At 46.8% G+C, this 21,985-nt stretch overlaps 1 protein-coding gene and 1 long non-coding RNA gene across 4 annotated transcripts in view; one reads left to right on the top strand and one right to left on the bottom strand.

Moving 5' to 3' along the window:
• LOC128893473 (sushi, von Willebrand factor type A, EGF and pentraxin domain-containing protein 1) overlaps nucleotides 1-21,985 on the bottom strand; it is a 32,503-nt gene that overhangs the window by 7,109 nt on the left and 3,409 nt on the right. For all 3 annotated transcript variants that reach the window (XM_054154434.1, XM_054154439.1, XM_054154450.1), the window contains exons 2-22: nucleotides 15,254-15,329; nucleotides 12,336-12,369; nucleotides 8,991-9,072; nucleotides 8,742-8,908; nucleotides 8,043-8,183; nucleotides 7,734-7,963; nucleotides 7,314-7,667; nucleotides 6,860-7,234; nucleotides 6,612-6,780; nucleotides 6,168-6,530; nucleotides 5,907-6,089; nucleotides 5,638-5,814; nucleotides 5,376-5,578; nucleotides 4,664-5,287; nucleotides 4,477-4,600; nucleotides 3,082-4,404; nucleotides 2,550-3,002; nucleotides 2,254-2,471; nucleotides 1,925-2,177; nucleotides 995-1,836; nucleotides 44-927 (exon numbers count right to left, since the gene is read on the bottom strand). In XM_054154434.1, the coding sequence (XP_054010409.1) occupies nucleotides 44-927; nucleotides 995-1,836; nucleotides 1,925-2,177; nucleotides 2,254-2,471; nucleotides 2,550-3,002; nucleotides 3,082-4,404; nucleotides 4,477-4,600; nucleotides 4,664-5,287; nucleotides 5,376-5,578; nucleotides 5,638-5,814; nucleotides 5,907-6,089; nucleotides 6,168-6,530; nucleotides 6,612-6,780; nucleotides 6,860-7,234; nucleotides 7,314-7,667; nucleotides 7,734-7,963; nucleotides 8,043-8,183; nucleotides 8,742-8,908; nucleotides 8,991-9,072; nucleotides 12,336-12,369; nucleotides 15,254-15,325 (7,271 nt within the window). In that variant the 5' untranslated portion in view covers nucleotides 15,326-15,329. The remainder of the gene's footprint in view (nucleotides 1-43; nucleotides 928-994; nucleotides 1,837-1,924; nucleotides 2,178-2,253; nucleotides 2,472-2,549; nucleotides 3,003-3,081; nucleotides 4,405-4,476; nucleotides 4,601-4,663; nucleotides 5,288-5,375; nucleotides 5,579-5,637; nucleotides 5,815-5,906; nucleotides 6,090-6,167; nucleotides 6,531-6,611; nucleotides 6,781-6,859; nucleotides 7,235-7,313; nucleotides 7,668-7,733; nucleotides 7,964-8,042; nucleotides 8,184-8,741; nucleotides 8,909-8,990; nucleotides 9,073-12,335; nucleotides 12,370-15,253; nucleotides 15,330-21,985) is intronic.
• The window catches only part of LOC128893501 (uncharacterized), a 13,486-nt gene continuing 6,850 nt past the window's right edge, over nucleotides 15,350-21,985 (top strand). Inside the window, exon 1 of the long non-coding RNA XR_008461356.1 lies at nucleotides 15,350-15,481. This is a non-coding gene — a long non-coding RNA (uncharacterized LOC128893501). The remainder of the gene's footprint in view (nucleotides 15,482-21,985) is intronic.

The following is a 21,985-nucleotide window of genomic DNA, read 5'->3' as shown; positions in this document are numbered from 1 at the left end:
TACGGATTCATTGAACGATTCATGTAGTCGTCAGAATACTTACACGCAGAAGTAATCCATGAACAAGTCAACACATGCAGCATCGTTTTGGCAAGGATGATTTTGACACATTCCAACGTCGATTTCGCAGTGGGTACCAGTCCAGCCCTCTGGGCACACGCATTTGAATCCACCAACCTCGTCTCTGCACGTAGCACCATTCAAACAAGGACCAGAATTACAATCGTCGATGTTAATCTCGCACGCGGCACCAGTGTAACCTTCACGACAGTGGCACACGAACGTGTTATCCAGATCAACGCAACGGTCCGTTCCAACTGGACTGCAAGGATCACTAAGACACTCGTCCAGCTCTGCCTCGCACTGAAGTCCAACGAATCCTGGCCTGCACTTGCAGAGGAATCCCTCTAACTGATCCAAGCATGTTCCTCCGTTCTGACAGGGCTCCGAAGAACAGTCATCGATCGTGTGCTGACATTGCTTGCCTGTGTATCCTGGTTCACAGGTACAAGTAAACCCGTCTATTTGATCGATGCATTGACCATTGTTGTGGCACGGTTTGTTGGCGCATTCGTTGATGTTCGTCTCGCAAGCTGAACCAGTCCATCCTGGGTGACAAATACACTCGTGGCTGAAGAGGTTATCCACGCAAATCCCGTTCAAGCAAGGATTGCCCGAACACAAATCTATCTTCTCATGGCATCGTTTGCCAGTGAATCCAGGAGGACAGTCGCAGCTGAAGTCAGCCACAAGATCAGTGCAGTTGGCTCCCAACAGACAGGGCTTCTCCGCACAATCGTCGGTGTTAATCTCACAGCTCTGACCTTCCCATCCTGGCACACAGTCACACTTGTATCGACCTTGTTGCAGAGCCACACAGGTGGCACCATTGTTGCAAGGATTACCGCTGGCCGTGCAAGGATTAATCTGCAATTAGAATTTATCGTTACGAACATTCAGGCCACTAGATACTTTGAAGCGAAAATAAACTCACAGTGATGTCACAGTCGACTCCAGTGTATCCAGACCTGCATAAACACGTGTAGTTGCTGAAGCCAGGCTCGTCTTTGCACATCGCTCTTTCAGGACAAGTGTCGTTCGAGCAATCCGACTTCTCTTCCTGGCAATTGACTCCTGAGTACCCATTGGCGCATTGGCACCTGTACCCCTGCGGCAAGTCTATACAAGTAGCGCCATTATAACACGGTTGAGATGCGCACTCGTCTATATCAATTTCACAGCGCCTTCCGGAGAATCCAGCCGGACACAGACACTGAACACCATGTCCCATGGGCACGCACAGGCCTCCATGCTGACAGACACTGTCAGTGCATTGCACAGGCTTGCACTCTTCGCGTCCAAGTGCGCCTGGTCCGTCCGTGTACATGTTCGTTGGACACTCGACGCACGTCGTCGCGCCGTGCTGCGGTTGGAAGAAATCCTTTGGACACTGAGCACACGGAGCGAGTCCTGTATCCGAGTACATTCCTGGAGAACATTTTGCTCTACATCGATCGCGACCTGGTGCAGCTGGCTGGTAGGTGAACGTTCCAGCTGGACAGGTCTGACAGTCCTTGCAGCCACCGATCGGTGGTTCCCCGGTGTAGCTGTTTCTCGGACACTCTAAACATGGCACCAGGCCAGTGGGCGAATATGTGCCGTACCCACAAACCGGTATACAATCGTCTATGCTCTTCGAACCCTCTTCTCTTGTGTAAGTGCCGAATGGACATCGCAGACAGGAGCCCTGGCGATCGCTGTTCTGATAGAAGCCTTTCGGACAAGACGTGCACTGCTTTTGCTTCTCACCAGCGAACGTACCAGCTGGACAATGCACTGCAAGTGAATGTGTTTCGTTAAAAGTGATGTTCTGTGGAAGTGATGACCAAGTGAAAAGTTTTTGAAGCTTCAATTGTTTACTCACAACATCGAGGGACGTCGTTGGTGTCCATGTTTAATACTTCACCAATGCTACACGTGAAGCCACGCGTGATAGATGACTTCAGTGCTCGAAGTGGTGGGCACTGATTTCCAATCGAAGAAACGTTCAACAGAGGCTCTATTACTGCACTAGTAGACGGAACCGACAGATCGAAGATCAAATTCAACGTGGAACCGCAGAGATCGTACAGCTGAGGCTGACGCACAGCGGGAACAACGACGAGAACGAAGTCCATCTAAAAATCATGAGTGCAAAGTGAGTGCAACGAGTGCATTTGTGAAATTCTGTAAGGTTTAGTTCGGGGTACTGACCTTCAAGACATTTTCTTCGAGCAAGTACGGCACGGACCTTACAAACGACACGTTCATGTTCACGTTGACAGCGGAACAACGTTGAGTAAGGATGTTATTCAGGTTCATGTAGTATTGGGACATCAAATCCTGATACTGTGGCAGGCAGGATCTCGAAACAGCTCCATTGGCGCGATAAGTTACCGCCGCAACAACATGGTAGTTTGCTTGTTGGGTGTCTGTTAAGTAGAACATACAATTATTGAAAACATTTACTTGAAACCCTTCTTATTTGGTACTGGACAATGAAGGCTTACTTTCTGAGACACAGTCAGGAACAACTGATGCAGGAGACCAATGCTTAGTAACGTCACAGGTGAACGTCTTCACAGGTGCCCCATCCGTAAACCTGAAACCGTTCTTGCAAGTTGCTATGCACTGTTGACCTTTGTCACCAGGGACGCATTTCAGTCCTCCATTAGCCGGTGGCTTCAACTCCCAGTCCACGCATGGCGTTGCCTGCACGGACACTTGGAAATGGCAGGACGCTCTGTTACCGCTTGGGTCTGTCGCATAAACGGTTACGTTTTCGAAACTGCCAATCGGTATCACTGCTCTTTCTGGCACAAACGTGATTTTCACTGGGCCTGAAGGATCAGTGGCGTTGATTCGCCTTCGAGTTTCGTTGAAGTTGACAGTGTAACTCTCCTGTTTATCGATCAGCTCGATCACGTAACTCTGCGGGCAGCTAAGCTTCGGTGGTGTTACGTCTGTAAATGATCATGTGGTTACACAAAAGTGAGGAATACATATATTTTATTGAAGTGTGAAAAGAGGTTATATACTGACCAGGTACAGTGATGTTAATCTCGCAAATAGCGACATTCCCGTCATAATCAAACGCCACATATTTAACTACAGTGTCCTCGAACACTCGCAGAGGCGTTCTGAAACTGTGAGGCTTGACTTCTAGACGAGCGATGCTACCACTGTTATCGATAGCCGTGGGTTCGGTGAAGTTCACTGGCAGTAACCCGCCATCGGTTCCCTTCTGTACCACTATTGGTTGTTGAGGACAATTCTGGAACACTGGAGGCTCGTTATCAACGCAGGGGGAGAATCCATAATCGTAACCTAACAACGGTTCCGTCACGGGTTCTTCGCATCCCATCAACTCGAACTTCAGACAAGCGTTGTCCATATAACTGACGATACCCAAGATCACGAAACGCGCTTGCACGTATTTGGGCAGAGTGATCATCGCCAATTCACCGTAGTTCCCAGGATCCCTCATCGTTAGGTTGAAATTGGGGAAGTAAACCACATAGTTCTCAACCTCGGCTTGCTTGTAGAAGAACCTGATCTCCGTTGGTCTTCCAACGATATCATTCGTCACTACACCCTTCACCAAGATCGCCTTCACTCTGAATACCTGGCCCAAATCGACGCTGACGTAGGTGAACGCCTCTTGCTTGCCGCACCAGCCTGTCACTGAGTTCAAACGAACGTTCTTAGCTTCATAGTTCGGCCTCTCGGAGGTCGCATTGATGGCAGAATCGGGAATGCGACCAGAGGCTAATCCCAGGGGCTTCACAACTTTACATTCTGGTTCCCGAACGCAAACGATAGGTCTGGGATTGATGAGAATGTACCCTGGTCTACTGCAACCAAACTGAACTTCGGATCCTTGCTCGTAGCTTCTGGCTATTTGGTAGCCATCGCTCGGGCGACCAGGGTCTTCGCAAACGGGACCCTCGCACCGTAAATTGCCAAAGTCCCAAATGCCATTCGCCTGGCACCTAACGACATTGTCGTGACGATTCGTTTGTCCAGCCAATTTGAACGTGTCTTGGCAACCAAAGAAGAATGATGATTGATATTTCGTGTCTAAATACTGCCCGTACTCGGCCCCAGGCGTTGGCAAAGGCTTTCCACAGTCAGCTCGTGGACAGGCTGGCTGCGATCCTGATAGCCAGTAGTCTGGCAAGCCTGGTTTAGGATCGTAGACGCATTGACGGAAGCCAGAGCTAGCTGTGTTCCGCAGGTAACGTCCGTTACTGCCGCACTTCAATGTGACGTTTTGCTTGAAGGGTACCAGGACACTTGCCTCGTCGCTGCGGATCACCGATAGGCCCTCGTTCTTGTCGTCTGGTAGAGACACGCACTTCGCATCTGGAAATATATTTTTAACATTAACGACACGTCGCCACGTATTGGATACTTGCACAGTAACTAATTACTCACATTGACAGTCTGGTGTCGTCCCATTCCAAGCTCCACTGGACGTACAGATGACGGCAGATGAACCGGACAACACGTAGCCGAAGTTACATTGGAATTTCACTAAGTCACCGAAGTGATGTTGTTCCTATACAAATAATTGGAATAGTAATTACCAAAATGTCGGTTTGATCGTGTACAAAATTCATACCTTGGTTGACAAGAGTTTTCCATTTTCAGGTGCCGATATAGATGGGCACATAACTGGTACGCAAGTCTTGTTCTTCTGATAGATATCTCCATCCCTCTCACCAGTTTCGTACTTCTCGACGTTGAAGCCAGCCGTCCCGTTGGTTTTGTACAACTCGAAGCCCGTATTGCACATGCAGGCGTAGCTGCCTGGGTTGTTGATGCACTTCTGGTGGCAGCCACCGTTGTTGGTGGCGCATTCGTTGATGTCAGTACACTCCAGACGAGTGCATCCCATTATTTCGAGCTTCATACAAGGCGCACCCACGTAATCCTGTATCCTAAACCTTATGTAACGCGCTTCGATGGGCACTGGCAAGTTCAAGACGGAGAGAGTAGGGTCCAGTATCCTGAACTCTACTGGTGTGCCATCAGGGTTCGTATAATCCTTGAAGGTGTCCGTCAGATCGTCCGTATATTGAATTCTGACTGCTGAAGTGTACGCAATGTTGCCGTCCACCCTCGCGACAACTTGCGTCCGGAAACCACGAATGATCGTTGGTGCTTTCATGTCGATCATCACCCAATTCGTCCCTGGTTCGATATTGTTGCCACACCAACCATCGCCATTGTTCAGACGGACGCCCTTAGAGTTAAATATAGGAAGGATCAACGGTTAGTAGGGTCAAGTTTAAATTAGATTGCAGGTTAATTTATTACATGCAGTTACTCACAGTTCTAGTGTAGCCATTCTCAGAACTCGAGACGGTGATCGATTCGTCGGGAATACCTCCATTGATGAGTCCAAGATCACCTATAGGCCTGCATTCCATAGTTGGAGCGAAGCCTGACTTGCATTTGCACGTGAATGCACCAGGGTTGTTTATGCACTCGGTGGAGGCTAGGTCGCATTGACTCGACGCGCACTCGTTTATATCTGGAACATTGAATTCACAAGTACGGAGAAGTTCGACGCTAGACTTTGGACAATCTTACCTTCGCAAGTGGGAACATTGTCGAAACGTTGGTCGGGCCCACATTGGATGATGTTGGATCCTGAAAGTTTGTAGCCTCTGTTGCACTGCACCCTGGCTTCATCGCCATACAAGTACTCCTTGGTCGTGTCGACGACGAAACCGTTCTTGATCGTGGGCAGTAATGGACATTTTGCTCCTACACAACAAGATATCAACAATTGAAACTCGGAGGCGTCGGTTTGTGCAACCTGTTGCGAATTGACCACTTGCATAGAAGAAGGTACTTACGAGAACACGTCGGCACTTCATCGGACCATGTTCCGTTGCTCATGCAAAGAATTACTGGATGTCCACTTCTGACGTATCCTGGCTCGCATTCGAATCTAACAATCGTTCCGTAACTGCGACCGCCTCCGTTCAGAATAGTGATGTTCGAGTGAGGAGCCTCCGGAAGCGGAGAGCACTGAGAGGCTGTAAAAGAAACGTATTGGTGTAACATGAAGATTATCCTCATTGATGATGGCACTTGAATAACTGCAGTCAACTTACCCAAGCAAGAAGGTTTCTTCTCCCATCTTCCATCAGCCATACAAGAAATCTTCTCGGTAGGACGACCAGATGGAAACGCGAATCCAGCGTAGCACTGATAAGTAGCTAGGCCCTTGTACGTGACGTTAGATGACCCGATCGAGAAACCATTGTCTATTTGAGGTACAGGCCCGCAGTAGACTTCCTGGCATTTAGGGATGTACGTTACCGACCAGTTCCCACCTGGCAGACACTCTGTAGTCATTTTCGGTTTGCCAGTTGCAAATTCTTGACCCAAGGGACAGGAGAATGTCACCACTGTACCAAAAGCAGTGTCCCTGCTGGAAGCCAGAGCACCTTCGCCAGACTGAAGTTGTGGACAATCTGAGGAAATACAAAATCATCCGTGATCGAAACAATCGCGCAACTAAACGATCAGAAATCACTCGGAGGCTTTCAAGTTACCTGCTGAGAACTCTGCTTGCCATCCAGGACTGCTGTGCAAGGCGTCAGAGGTGAACCTAACAAGCATCTCTCCGCTTTCAGCGGTGAGCGTAATCTTTGGCCTAGTGTTGGATGTGAATCCATTCCCGGGATGTAAACGTAGTCCGTTCGTGTTTGGACCATCGTATATCTACAAAGTGGATTCATAAATCAGAACTCGGAGTGTGCCCCTGTCGGGAAGTTTCATCGATACCGAAAACGCGTGTTACCTGCACGAAGTCAGTCTTGTGGACGTTGAAGTTAACGAATTTCAAGGACAGCGGGCCTCCCTGCGGATTCTTCACCCTGTACAAGCACTCCTGATTGTTAGGATAGTCGTTCAAGCCGAACGAAGGCGACTGAACCGTTCCGTTTCTCGCGATGATCGTGGCTTTGCAGCCCTGCGTGTAACGAATGCTGAAGCCCCGCCTCGAATCGCCAAGGCTGGTCTTGAAGTAAAGGTACAAGCTATTCCCGGTAGACATTATCACCGTTGGGTTATCCTCGGACTTCCCTGTTAATCGGGCGATAGGACTGCTCATCGGTGAGTCACCGTCCCTGATGAGGATGTAATCGCGGTTCATCTCGAGATCCAAGTCCTCGATCTGAAACCATCACGTGGAATGGTCAAATCACAACCGGTTGTTTTGTGGAAATGAACAGTTTTACGCGTAAGTTACGCACCTCCAACGACATGATGCGGCCTGGCTGAGCCTGCAGGATGTAGAGACATTCCAAGCCACCGGGATAATTCTGCGGATATCCTGGTGACGTGAGCACCTGTCCTTGAGGTGTCGCTCGTAGAACACCGCCGCAGGTTTGCGGCTCGGTTTTCCAAGAAGCGCGGAACCCTTTCCTCTCCACCGAGGAGTCCGTGCTGAATTTAATAATCATAAAATTCGAGGCGGACACGAACAGCTTGTTGCTGAGCTCCTGCTTGCCCGACAGGGTCGCGAGATTCACGGATTTCTCTTCCGTTCTGCCACCGACCAGGATCTGCACTATGTCGAAGCTCTTCTCCGTCTCGAACTCTTGAAACTAGAAATCGTGTTCCGTGAAACATCGATACTACACCTCTCGAATAAATTACGCGACGTTGCGTACCTGTAGGAGGATGTTGTGGCCCTGGGGACCCTCGAGGGTCCACTTGCAGTTGCTGAGGGGTGCATATTTGTGGGGATAATTAGGGCTCTCGACCACGTCGCCGCTGCTCGCCATGTAAAACTGACAGTTAGCAGGACAGTCTATTTCATCTGAATAATCGCCGCAGTCGTCCTGCTTGTCGCACCTGAACGCTGCGTTCACGCACTTGCCATTCGAACAATGGAACGAACCTGACCACACGAATACATTGACAGCGTGAGACACAGGTGATCCGTCGATTCAACTTTCGTCACGGTTGGGATTACTTACCCGCAGGACAGGCGTTAGCTCGACACATGAAGGGAAGCAACGATTCGCACGTGGTCAGCTCCCACGTTTGACGGTCATCCATCAAAGCGACGTCCACGCATTCACCTGATTGCGGATTTGGTTGCTTCGACGCCCAGAAACCTGAATACAAGAACACTTGAGCCCTACTGCAGCGCTTGTTTCACGAAAATTTGGACGGAAGAGGAACGTTGAACACCCGGGTAAAGGATCACAAGAGGCGTTCATTTATCCAGGGATCTAGTATTTTCATTCCAGGAGTTGACTCACTCCTCGACGAGAAAAGTGAACAGATTCCGATGATGACTTTCAGGTCCAGATAGACCAAGCAAAAGCCAAAGTGAAAGAAGCATTATGCAAATGCACGCATAACGCGCAAGACATGGAAATTACTGTTTGCGTCGCGTCGGACGTAAAAGCGGCGTTATCTGGGCATTGTTGTGGGAAAAGTGTGTCTTCGTGCTGTGTACATCGCGGTAGTTCCGCGTTTCCGTGACCTCGATGGAAACCTGCCGGCGCGCACACGTGTATGGACAAGTTCGATCGTAGTGTGCCTTCCATACTCGTCGCTAGAGGGCAACGTATCGATCCCTTTCCCGCAAGTACTGTACGCTAGGCACTCTTACGCGGACCTCAAAAGTCTCTAATTGCACCGGCAAGTCGAAATGGAATTCTACGTACCTGCGTATTGGGAGACGAGCATTCCAGCCGCCGATTCGAGCGTGTTGGTCCGCAGATCGTCTAGGGAGGCAAGACCTAACCAGTAACGATCCAAATGCCGGCCGATCATGCTTGCGGACATGTTGTTCTCGCTGTAGGACTCCACCACCATCAGTTCGCTGCCGTACCTACAATCCCACGTCAATTCGTCGATGCCTTGTTCCATTCTAGCGTCCAATAACGTGGATATAAAGCCAACCATCGACTCACCTTCTACATAGTTCAGCCGCTTTCTCCCAGGAGTGCCTGATGTTGAAGAATTTGTAGCAGTGGATGCCTCTCAGCTCCCATCCTGAGGAAGAAAGAACCGAGTATTAATTGGATGATAGCGGAAGCCACGAAGAAGTGAAATAGGGCTCACATGTGACCAAGTGTAATAGAACTTTGTGTTCAAGCAAGTGTACAAACTACCCAGTGACAGTTAGTTCCCTGCATCTGTGCCCAGTGTCTTTAGCCCCCAGTAGTTAAACACAGTACCCTTTAGCCCCCTGTATCTGAGGTCAGTGCCCTTTAGCCCCCCACGTATGAGACTAATACCTTTTAGCCCCCTGTATCTGAGTCTAATACCCTCTAGCCCTCTTTATCTGAGCTCAGTGCTCCCTAGCCCCTCGGTAGCTGAGCCCAATGCCTTGTAGACCCTGTAACTGAGCTCAGTACCCTCTAACCCCCCCATCTGAGACTAATACCCTCTAGTCCCCTGTATCTGAGCTTAATACCCTCTAGCTCTCTGTATCTGAGCCTAATACCTTTTAGCCCCCTGTATATGAGCCTAATACCTTCTAGCCCTCTGTATCTGAGTCTAATATCCTCTAACCCCCCGTATCTGAGCTCAGTGCCCTCTAGCCCTTCCTGGTTGAGCCCAGAACCTTTCAGTCCTCTCGTATATAAGCTTCCATAGCTTCTATTACCTAAACCATTTGGTTACGCGCGTTGTACTGTGACGTGACAGATCTTCGGCGGGAAACGCGGTTAGCCGGTGACCTGTACAGACAGTGACGGACGTGACGACCTGGATCGTTTTTAGTGCGATGCACCGTGTGTGCGTACAGAGTCAAAGGTAGGTCGGTGGGTAAACAGGTAACATCGCGGAGGAGAATGAGTGAAACGTCTTCGCTTCCTCGCGTTGTTGACCGTTCCAATTGAGAAGTCAGAGACCAGCTGTCAGGGACATATGACTCATCCGCCTACCAAATAGGACTTCTTTTTCGTCGAACAGAATTTTGTTTACATTGGGAATCGAAATTGCAGTGTCTCTATCTATGATACATTTTTCGTTAGGCCGCCATCTGTCGTTCTTTGTTGAAAGCATTTTTCCTTAGATTTATGAATATTTGTCCATAAAAATGAATCGAACGATTTGTTCCATGACTTGGTGTTTCTGAGATTGTGCGTCTCTTCGACGAGGACGCGGACACGTTCATCAGACAAGCGCGTTGCACACGGATGTTCAGGAAACTGGTATCTCAGTCTGGTTACCGAGAAATCGATTGGTGCCACGCGAGATCGCCTCGCCGACTATCCTACTTGTTTTATGATTCTTCGAGAATAGGCCGTTGGAAATCAAAAGTGTTACGAGTAACCGTGTTCTTTTTCCGTTATGGCTGTGACGAGTCGATTCTATAGCCTCGAACAGCTTTTAGATCGACAAACGGCTTCGATCGACTCCAGCGATAGAAAATTCAGGTCGTTCGAAACGTTGCTTCGCGAGATATAAGATGCTCGAGATATAAGATCTTCTAATAAACTACAATATCATTTTTGGTAGGAGAATTTAATACGAAGCTGCGCCTTCGATATTTTACATACAAGAGCTTCTTCGCGTGCTCGTTGATATTATACGTGGCATCGATGATTCCTCCACGCAATTTGAGCTAGACTCGCCGCGATAAACGCGCCGTCGGCCTTCCTTTCTTTTAAAAGGTCAAACGGCCATGTTGGTACAACGTATGCTGTACCCTGTACCTCTCGCGCCTATTAACATTTCTCGATCGAGCAATAGCGTATCCCGGCTAGAATATTCCAAAAATCAACTTCATCTGCTATTAACTTCCCGAAAATAAGTTTATGAAGAATATCTAATAATTCCAAAATAATAAAAAAGAAAACAATTTCTTCGCATCTTTCGCTTCTATACCACGCAAATAGTTTATTGTAAGTTCTATTATTAGTAGACCCTGGATAGGCTCTCGCGTAGAAGACGACGGGTGATCAGTCGCGGAACATGTTGCCGGATGCTCCACTTTTTGGAATCCCGTTCGAGGACGATGCGCGCGCGTGCTCGCTCGAGTTTACCTCGTGGAAGGTGGATAACCGTGACGTGAATTCGCGAGGTGTATTTTTAGGGTCGCCAGTTTACATACGACGAGGACGAGCTGTAGCGCTCGACGCGACGTTGGAGAAGGATTCACGGTTTAGGAATGCCGTCTTGTTTCTCGACCCTCTTCCCCCCCGCGTCTACCTGTGTGATCCTACGGCATCGGTATGCCATTATTGTGTAGCAGGTCGAGAATTTTGGGCCAGGTGCGGGACCAGAGCCTGTTTCCAACCATAGGGCTGCTGAATGTTTCTAAATAACAAGGGCTCCAAGGGTGGCCATCGTTTGAACGGGGTTCTTTGGGTGCAACGAATCTCGAAGTGAAAGTAAACAAATTCTAGAATCATAGCAGTTAATTAAAGAATATTCAGAATTTTTATCTTCACAAGGGAACGTACTGCACTTTGAATAACAAGATCTTGAGATTTCAACGCGCGATGGAGACATCAATGATCATTCTTGTGGAGCTGGTTATATGCCCTCACTACTATCGTACATTGCCCACGCTTGTATAATTGAATATTGCATGTATCATTTTTGAATGATTCCCCCTTGAACAATATTTTTCACTCACTTCGAGGTTCGATGACGCACAGGTTTAATATATCGTGTCTTTTTGCACGTCACATGCTGAGACCGTCGAAGTCGAAACGCCAAACGCTTCACTTTCGAGGCCTTGGGTCGCGAGTGTAAAATAAAGTTGTTTTCGAGACTGGCCTCGACGGAATCCCCTTGGGCGAAAAGCATCGTTCCTCTGGGCGCCTCGATCGAGCTTGAAATATCTCAAACGCACGCGACAGAACACGGTCAACGATCAAGAAGCTTCGTACTGATACGTGCAACCTACTTAATTGCAACTGGCAGCGACGAGGAAAAGTGGAGCAACGTTACGAACGGCCGAACTCTTATCCTCATTGTCCCTCGCACTGGGTGCGTCGTTTGCTTCGATATTTCTCGAGTTCCATCGTCTGTCCACGCATATTAATAATTAGCATGTCGCCCACGTCACCAAAAGTCTCGTATCTAAATAATTATAATAATTCCTGAGGCAAGGATCCATGAGCCACGTCTGCACGTTGTGAAAGAGTCTTAAATCGCCCAAGAGCATGACCTCGGTCCACTCGTTCGGCAGTCTACCTGGCCAGGCTCCGGGTGCGACCTTTTCAAGGTAACCGAAGGCTCAGAATGTTTACCTGCCCCAGTGACCATAGAAAACCAGAAAAAGCTGCGAAGCTACTCACCATTCGGACAGGTGAAGACGTTCGTGGCAGGAACCTGCAACAAAGAGATAAAGGAATGCTTTGGAAACGGTTTTACAGCGTCGTAACTCAAAGGGCCTGATCGTCCATGCTACTTTCCGATAATTTATCTCGCCAAATGGACGGCGAGTTGCCGCGATAAATTTTCATATTCTCAAATTATTTCCCGCAGGGTCGAAAGTGCATGCACGGTCTCGTTAACGAGTAATATTCGATCCAATTACACGCTACGCGTCGATTCGAATCTCTGGCACAGATTTCACCCGCAAACAAGGATTCCTTCCGCGAGTCTGTGCGTGCGCCATTTTGCAATTAACCCGGTGCTATTACCCACTGACGAAACGTCGAAGCACCAGACTGAAGACTTATCGTGGGATAACGGCGATGAATCGTAGGAAGTATCGCGGGAACTTGCCGCGAGTTACGACCGCGGATTACGTAAAAGGATGACACTATTGTCGTCGGTTGCAAGGTGGCGAAGCGCGAAGAGGAAAGTGGGTCTTTTTTTATCGAAGGAGAGTTAGACTAGGCTCTACGCTCGAATTGAACTGCGGGATGGTAGACCTTAAGCTCGTTCTCACTTCCAGCTTAAGGTCACTTGGTGAAAGAGAAATATAATCAATGTTATAATCCAAGCAGAGAATTGAGCTAGGCATAAACGTCTACAGCGGGATGGCGGACCTTAAGCCCCGTTCTCACTTGAAGCTTAAGGTCAATTATTGAATGAAAAATATAATCAATATATAATTATAACCCAAGCAGAGAGTTGAGCTAGGCTCTAACGTTTACGCTCGAGTTGAACTGCGGGATGGTGGACCTTAAGCCCCGTTCTCACTTGTAGTTTAAGGTCACTTGGTGAAAGAGAAATATTTTCGATGTTATTGCCTCTTAGCTTATAATAAAGGGGTTACGCGATCAACTATGGTCCAAGTGAGCGCGACTTAAATCATAGGTTACGGAATTGAGACATACATTACAATCACAAGTCACATAATCGCAAGATCTAAAAGTTTAAAGGTCCCGACACCACAGCTTTACCATGGTACGAACTTATTAAACATTTCCATATAATTTGTTTCAATACAGCATTGTGAATTTTCTCGTACCAATTGTTCATATTACGAGAGGATCGAAAAATTAGTCCCGAGATGGTGTTGGTTAGGTAAACGCGCCTTGAAGCAGCGAATTATTCCTCGTGGCTTGTCAGCGATCGTCGCGCAATGGCGTGGAACCTTCAGCGCCAGCTTTCCCGTGCATTCAGCGGTCGGTTGCGACTCGCACCTCCCTCAAGAATGCAGTCACCGTTATGTCACTGATATTCCGGTGCTCGTACCCGCGAACACCGATGAAAAGGAGTCGAGAGCGTCGAGACCCATCGGTTTCCACCGTACGAGCCGTGCTTTCCGCCAAAGACGGGCGCAGAGTCGAGATCCTCTGATTTCATCTTCACTTTCTCTCTCTGGGGAATAACAATGCGCTGTTTCGTCTCGAACGACCGCCAGATCTGCGTAAGATCGCCACTGTTAAAAATGATAAGAGGCAAAATGGAACGCGACGGTTTTAGTTCCACAAATGGCCGTTGGAGGCCCGGCAACCTGAGAACGGTGGAAGGTTGCAGTAAGATATCAAGCAAAGCGTGAATTTTGAGACGTCACGGTATATTTTGACAAATTCTGTGTCTAAATTGAATTTTTATTCAATGTTACGCAAGTTCGTATTAAAGAACGAGATTGCATAAGTAACCTACGCGTCTCACGTGAATTTAATCTCGTGTGACTAGTGAAAATAATACGCTGAGACCTTAGCTGACTACTGTTTCTAGTTCAGATAGCTCACCTTGCTGCCAATGGAACTCGTGTTTTATATCAAGTTTCGCGTTTCGTCATACGAACTGCTTTATGAATTTACCAAGCGGAAGAATGCAAGAGCGCTGTACGAGACGGTAATTAATCTGCGAGCAAACATTTTCGACCTCCATGGAGGTCATCCTCAAGAATAATAATCAAACCAGTGCATTACTTTAAGAATGACCTCAACGAGGGTAGATAACATTTATTTGCCTCCGAAGTTTCTTGATTTACTTCTCGAACAGCTAAATTTCTCTTGAACTTTGTCTAGCGATTCTATACACTTCCTGTACACAAAATGTTGCAACGTACGCTAACATTATTGGCGCGTCGGCCAGTGCGCATGCGTGCACGCGAATCCACGCTGAAATTCACTTTCACCTCGCGCACGCCACAATTCACGGTGGCCAGTGGTAACTCCTTGTGGAGACTACATGCCAATTACTTCATAATCCGCGGTTCAATTTCTCAAGAATTCTAGGCAACATCTTATCTCGCGGCACACGAGAAAATTCTCCCCGATGCCGATTTTCGTTCCCCCGGCCGCAATTACGTGCCGTTGCGTGATGCGCCTGATGCGTGCTCGCACGCCATTGGACGAGGCTCGAATCACAACCTGGAAATTACTTTTCGCGTTTATCGCGCGATTTCTGCAGCGCTCGAAGGAACGTATGAGGTTATTTAATCCTCGGGGTTCAATTTTCCCTTTTCGGTTATGGTTAATAAAATGTGCTTTATTGCGATTGGATGTTCCAACGAGGCACGATCGATTACACGGAGTTTATTAGTTAATGTGTTGAACGCTAGAACGATTATAGGTCTGAGAACATCGTTAAAAATATTGCGACTTGTGATTGTCAAAGTATTCTAGACTATTTCATAAAAATTCATTCGGCTAACGAAAAGGTTTTCTTTTCAGGGACGATCGGGATGGTTCGTAGCATCGAAGATGGTAGCGTGAAATAATTGACAGGCAAGTGCGGTTCGTGGCTTAAACAATGCTGTCCGCGATGTGATCGGCAAACCGTGACGGAATAATAATCAAACGCTCACCTGAGACTCCGTTAGCTGAAGATGGCACAAGAGGACGGCGACCCACACGGCCGCCAATTCTCTTATCAGCATATTCCTGCAACAGAAAGAAACGCTTCGTTTACACTGGCTGCTCGTTAGCATCGACGGTTTAATTTATGCTGACTGGATGGAAAACGCACACTCTGGGGGGGAAAGTGTTATAAATGAGCTAAACGAGGCCATCGTATAGACCAGAATTCTTTCAAGGTAACATAAAAGAAGACGAGTAATTAAATTGTTGAGGCAGCGCAATTTTTATTCGGTCCTAAATCGGTCCAATTCTAAATTTCTACGTCGGAACGTTTTTTGTTAACGTTATTCAGAAACGAGAAAATAATTGAGAAAGTGAAACCACCCGAGGACCAAAAACGCAGTATCGAAAGGCGAACGAGATTCAACGGTTGAAGAAATGATGAATAACAAGTAAAGTGAACGCGAATGCCAATCAACATTCACTGAAAGACTTTAATGAGACTTTTCGTACAGTGGAAAAGACGCGGAAGACGCGGTCGTTCTACTGTGTATAGGATCTACACCGGTTCCCATAAAATTCCTTACGGTTTCTGCGGCTGAATTGTGGCACAGCAGTTGCATACCTTGCCGCGTAACCGAGAACCGTGATAAATCTCCGTGGGCAGCGAGTTATTATTTAATGACGATGCTCTGTGCGGCACGTCTTCGGGAAGGAAGGATATATCCATCGGATTATATCAGGAGGAGGTCAAATTCGTTAGCTTATTGTTAGATCAGCCATTCTTTTGGCTTGCCCCTTTTCAAAAATCACCTAAATATAGTCAAACGTCATCAAACCAGACGCAAGACGTATCAGGAGCAAATTAAATTAGTTAATTGTTAGATCAGCCATTGGTTTGACCTGGCTCATTTCGGACATTCCTCAAATTCAGTCAAACGTCGTCAAACGAGATGCAAGAGGATAACAAACACTTAATTATCATCGTTTAATTAATCTTCATAAAGGCCAAGCAATTTCAAGAAAAACCTTTTGACCTGTCGCCATTTCAAACATCCTCCAAATCCAGTCGAACGTCGTTAAACGAGATGCAAGAGGATAACAAACACTTAATTACGATCGTTTAATTAATCTCCACAAAGGCCAAGTAATTTCAAGAAAAATTACGTTAGCGGCAACTATTTCAAATATTACTGAAACGTCATCAAACCAGTTCCAATGGCAGAGGAAGGCCTTCGTTTTTCTTGTTCCCTCATCCTCGACAACCACGCGCATGTACGCTGTTCTTCGACGCGGCAAAGACACGAGAGATGACGTATTCCATTGAGAACCGTTATGCCAGCTACGGACGGTCGATTATCGACAGTCACCGGGTGAAGGTGGCGCGCAGAGGCGTTTAACTCACATACCCAGTTCGGCCAGATTTCCTGAGAGCGTAAACGTAATCTCGCAGCGTGGCCGGCTTAGGCGATGCAGACTTCCTGTCGATCGCGGCTAACGGGTATTCCGGGCGACTAGCGTCGTCGTTGGTTGAATTACTACGCATCCGAGGATCCCAAGGCACGAAGATAAACCTAACCATCGCTGAATCGGTGATTAGACGAACGACCTAATTATATACGAAAGGGTATCGCGGAGTGATGCCCCTCGGGTGTACCGTTAGCGTTATCGAGCGGCTGTCGCTGCATTGTCTGGGCTCTGTTTTAATTGAAGGCCCTGTGCAGCGTGAAAGGAGAACATTTCGAGTCGATTTGCGCTGTATGTTAATGCGCGCACTGTTACACGCGGTGTGTAGGGAAGTGGACTGAGTTCCTAGAAAGAGACGAAGATGGCTTTTGTTAATGGTTTTCTGGGGCTTTTGAAGATTGTGTTGTTGAAAACAGATGGGGTCTTTGATACAGAGACTGAGAAACCAATTTAAGACCGAGGTTCTCAGTAGCGCCTCCACCTGTGGCGCTACTGAGGTTTTAGCAAGAAATCACCTTCTACTTCAAGAAAAAATACACGACCTATTGAAGACCAACTTCCCCAAGCTTCTACTACCCCAAAACTTCCCATCTTAATTTTCTTCGTCTCTCAATGACCCCAAAATGGCAGGCACGAACCGTCGCGCGCTTCAGTTGGTCGTATCGGTCCGACTCGAAAAAAGAACAATGGAACGTTGCATAAAAGCGACTGTATAACGGCGACGAACTCTCCTCGTCACAAAATAATAAACTTTCGCGATTCCACGCGGCTGGCAACGCGCTCCTCACGATTGGCGGGTGTACCGCGATGCATTTCCCACGAGTTTACAGTCCGTCCGCCGTCGAGGAGGTTGCGTCATTCTTATCCCCTCGCAATTAGCCGCAACTCGTCGCGCGAACGTATACGTGCGCTGCGCACGTGCAATCGTTCGGACTGTTCGATCCTCGTTCGATACTCGTCGAGCCCGCCTTTAAGACCGGCTGAAGGAACGGGTTGCGCGACAGCTTTCCAACAGTCCTGCGATCCATCGATCACGATGGGAAACGCGGCAGGAATTTAGCAAAAATAGTGTTGAAAATATTGCAAATAATGCGAATGTTGCAGATACTGAAAACTGATTAAAATAAGTAAAAATGGAATAATATTTAATAGAACTAAAGAAACGACCGCGTATGAGCCTTGAAGAGGTCGTTCGGGCACTTCCACGCCATTTTTAGAAAATTAATTCAGCTGGAAAGGTACAGTGACTAAAGAAAAAAAAGATGGAAGTTTATAGAGTAGAAAAGGAATGGATTCGAGAAGAACGCGGGTTAACTGGACGCGGCAATTAGAGTATATCAAATTAAGAGCCTTGTTCTTGTTCTTCGCGCTGTTGCTATGGCGCATTACGCTCTTTCCACCGCGGAGGCCTCGATCGGCACGCCAGTCTCGTAGACGCCACGAAATATGCACGGAACTTATTAAAATCGGTAAACAGAATGATCGCGGAGATAATGTCGCAGGAAGCGACGAAGAGTCGCGATGGCTCCCGGAAGATTGTCCCTGCAGACATTCTCATGACTTTAGTGCGACTTCCACACGCTGTTCTACGTTATAATTACATAATTTTTATATAGTTTTTCGTAAAACTAAGACGGTCAATTTAAATCGAAGTAGGCTCATACGGTTCATATTTAATCAAAGAACAGTCGAGTGAGGTCTTGTCGAAATCCTCCATTAAATAAATCCACGAAACAACTATTTTGATGCACGCTATTTGCCTTTCCACCCGTCGCGATTTTTTGCGAAACAGTCGCAGAATCTGGTTCCGGGAATTCGTTGGAGCAACGACGATTGTTCGGTCCGCGCCATCGCGTTTGAAACGCGCCGAGCCCTGGGAGTCCTCGCTCGGTTTTTGCACGCACCGTTTCGTGCCAGCAACCAGGAAATCCGAATACTTTCTAGTACTGACCTACAGCCTCATATCGCGATTTCCTCTTCGCTGTTCGTCCTTTTCATTTGCGTCTCTCACGTGACAAGGGACGATTATCACTCGTTAATGAACCGCGCCTTATCCGTGCATTAATTAGCTTTTACTCGGTCACTTCCTGCGTTGTCTAGTTGGGATCTTTACGACCGTTTCAAAATTTCCTGTGTTGTTTAATAATAATTAATAATTCGATCAGCCATAGTTCCAAGACAAATCGTGTTCCAGAGGTTACACCTGCGTCTGTGTATGTTTCTTTTTTTTTTTTTTTTTTTTTTTTTTTACATACATAGCTGCTTATTGCGGCGAGGCGTACGGTAGTTTGCAGTACTTATCGATTCGACGCCGCTCGCAGCGTATCGTATCTACATCCTGCGGGGAAATTTATCTCTCTAGACACTGTGCCAAATAACGGTTTCAACGTAACCAGGAAGTGCTGGTAAAACGGTAATTACGATGATACTGGAAACATACTTTCTAACTGGATCCCTTGGAGATACAATTTTAACAGCTGGCACAACATAAATTAACCGCATGGCGTACTCGTAACGCGTCGTGTCTCAAATTACAATCCGTGGACCTCGATTCTTATCGAAGGTAACCGTTATATTATTAGTTGGAACGATGTTACATCCTCATTGGCCTATCATCGAATTGTGTACTTTTAATCGTGAAAGTGTATCAGTGATCAGGCAAATTGCCCAATTAATTGCTCTTTTGTTGCGCACTTTCCCTCTAATGCGGTTCCTCGAGTCGGAGACTTCGATGCCTGGTTGGAACGAGCGTGATCACAAGTATTCATCATTCTTATCATTCACTTATGGGAAATAGAAATACATATGAGATAAGAATGGGCGCAAATGCAGAATTATATAAAATATCAACAATAATATATGTTATATTATCCTGAATTCTGCTCTATTTCGTTGTATTATTCTGACTTCTGCTGTATTTTGCAGTATTATCCTGAATTATGCTGTATTCTACTGTTTTCTGTATCGGTGGCAACATAAATTTGCACAAACATCCACAGTCCAGCCAAGTTGAAAGACTAGTCCCCCCACTTTTTTCAAATACAACGCTTTCTTTGGGAAGGAAGACGAAAGAAAGTCGTCGTAAATTAATTATTCATATCGTTACGCGAAATCGACCTTTTCTCTGTTGTGTCACGAGTTAAGCAACCTATATTAAGTAATAATCTTATTTCTGGGGACGGCGAGACGCCATTTTTAGGATTCGACACTGAAATGTCGACGAACTTTACCGATACGGTTATCACGGACCGATGTACCGGTTGGTATTGTCCGACGATGGTTTCCGGCGCCGTAGATGGACTTTCACGACGACTTCCGCTTCTGGACGAAATTGGTAATCGATACACAATGGCTGCCCGAGCCGTCTCGATTCGAGGCACGAAGACGCTCTTCGGAGCAGGTTTTGCGCAACCTATTACGGGTTAACGACTTCCAATGTCAAGTTTCTTGATTGAATCAACTTTCTGTACCATATACGTATCATAAAATGATACATGGACTCGTATACGAACACGAATGGTATGAAATTAACCGTATAAATTGCAAGAAATCTTGCGAAATAGGAGTGCTTAGAGCTGGATTATGTAACCACAAATGGATCTTAATTTCATTATCCCACGGGTGAACGAATCACCGACAAAAGGAAGACTTTCGTTCGCTTTCGTTGCGGATATCGACGTACACATCCGCCTAGGTGTCGATGTCACGTTTTACCGCAAAAAAACCTGCGCTCGATATTACGCACAGTAACGTCTGGCGACCATGTTCCTGCAGAAGCTTCCGTGACGCTGCATCTCGCCCTTGCAAAATATTCTTGATACATACACGCTTTCCTCGTTTACGTAACAACGATACAAGTTTGGTTAGATCAAAGGGGATATCGTTGAATCTAGGAAAAGACAATAAACGCAGCCACCGTGAGACTCATCGCGGTTCCAGAGCAACACTTAGCCCCGATATTACCTCATCACATGCAAATGGAGCCACGAGACTCGAGCATTTGAATACCTCATTGTGAGGATTTTGCACTTCTTTCGATGAATGGGACGACCAGGCCTAATTACCCCACCGTATTACGGTAACAGTGCGATGAGCCCCCCTCTGGTTGCCAGGCGCGATCTTCCACGTCACAGGATGTGATCTAATTTCCGGTTATCATCGATGCACTCCTCGATGGACGTTCAGCTCCTTTCCTCGTCGTCTAACGGGAACTTGCTCCGTTTATCATTAATAAAAACACGAGCGTCTTAACGACGGCAATAATTCTACCATAGTTAGAATGCACAATTTCTCGCCTTTGGAAGACATTTTTCATCCACGGAACATTAGTTTAAAGCTGGTTGCTAATGAGATCCGCAACTGTTTAGCTGATTGAGTTTCTAGCTAACGAGTTCCACTCAACCTGATCGTTTATATATATGCAGATCTTAAAAAGTGAACTCTTATGTATGGAAGAGAAGCAATTCCAAACAGGGATCGAATGTTTCATATTAAATCTATGGTGCGTGTTCAGAACCGTGGAATAGAAATCGATGTGACTGCCTCGCTGTTAGCAAACAAGCTCTGAACCGCGATTGCGACTTAAACGAACGCTGGGACTAGGAATGCATTTGCACAATCCCCGGCTTGCACATGATGGAGGAAACTCGAATGGCCTGCAGTAGGTCATTGAATTCTTAGGCGATATTAATGGATTTGCAACTCAAGTCTTGTCATCGAGCGTGAAGGATCGTAGGATAAATCAAACTCCAATTTGCAGTCTTCAACGTCAAACTCAATGTTAACTTATCGGCTGACCCTCTATCATTTAGAAAAAAAAACTTTCGAGCATTCCGTTCCCTCGTTTCGTACCCGTTTCATGAGTCCTAACTGGCATTTTCCTTTTGGAGGCCACGGAAATTTACCGTTCGTCCGTGAATGTCGAACGCACATGGCGAGAGAGATATCCGTTGGAAATTCAGGGTCGAGGTTCGAGGCGCGTCACTCTTTCCTATGCAACGACCTGTTCGATCAAGAAACGTAAATTATACTGCTTAATCGAAGAAATGTCGAGAATATGTCGCAGTAGGTTGATTTTATTCGTCATTTGTTACTATAAGTACGTAAAAATTAAAATTCTGGTCGGGGGAGCAATATAACTGGAGGATTATCGTCTCGAGGAACCCATTTCTCTAGACTCTAATCGCCTAGAAATCACATTGTACAAGTTTTGAGCTACCAACCACAAGATTATTCGACGATCGGAATTCTATTGCACGGCGGACCAATATGAC

Source organism: Hylaeus anthracinus, unplaced genomic scaffold (assembly GCF_026225885.1).
Source record: "Hylaeus anthracinus isolate JK02 unplaced genomic scaffold, UHH_iyHylAnth1.0_haploid 0, whole genome shotgun sequence".
Lineage (NCBI taxonomy): Eukaryota > Metazoa > Arthropoda > Insecta > Hymenoptera > Colletidae > Hylaeus > Hylaeus anthracinus.
This window is presented reverse-complemented; position numbering and strand designations above follow the sequence as displayed.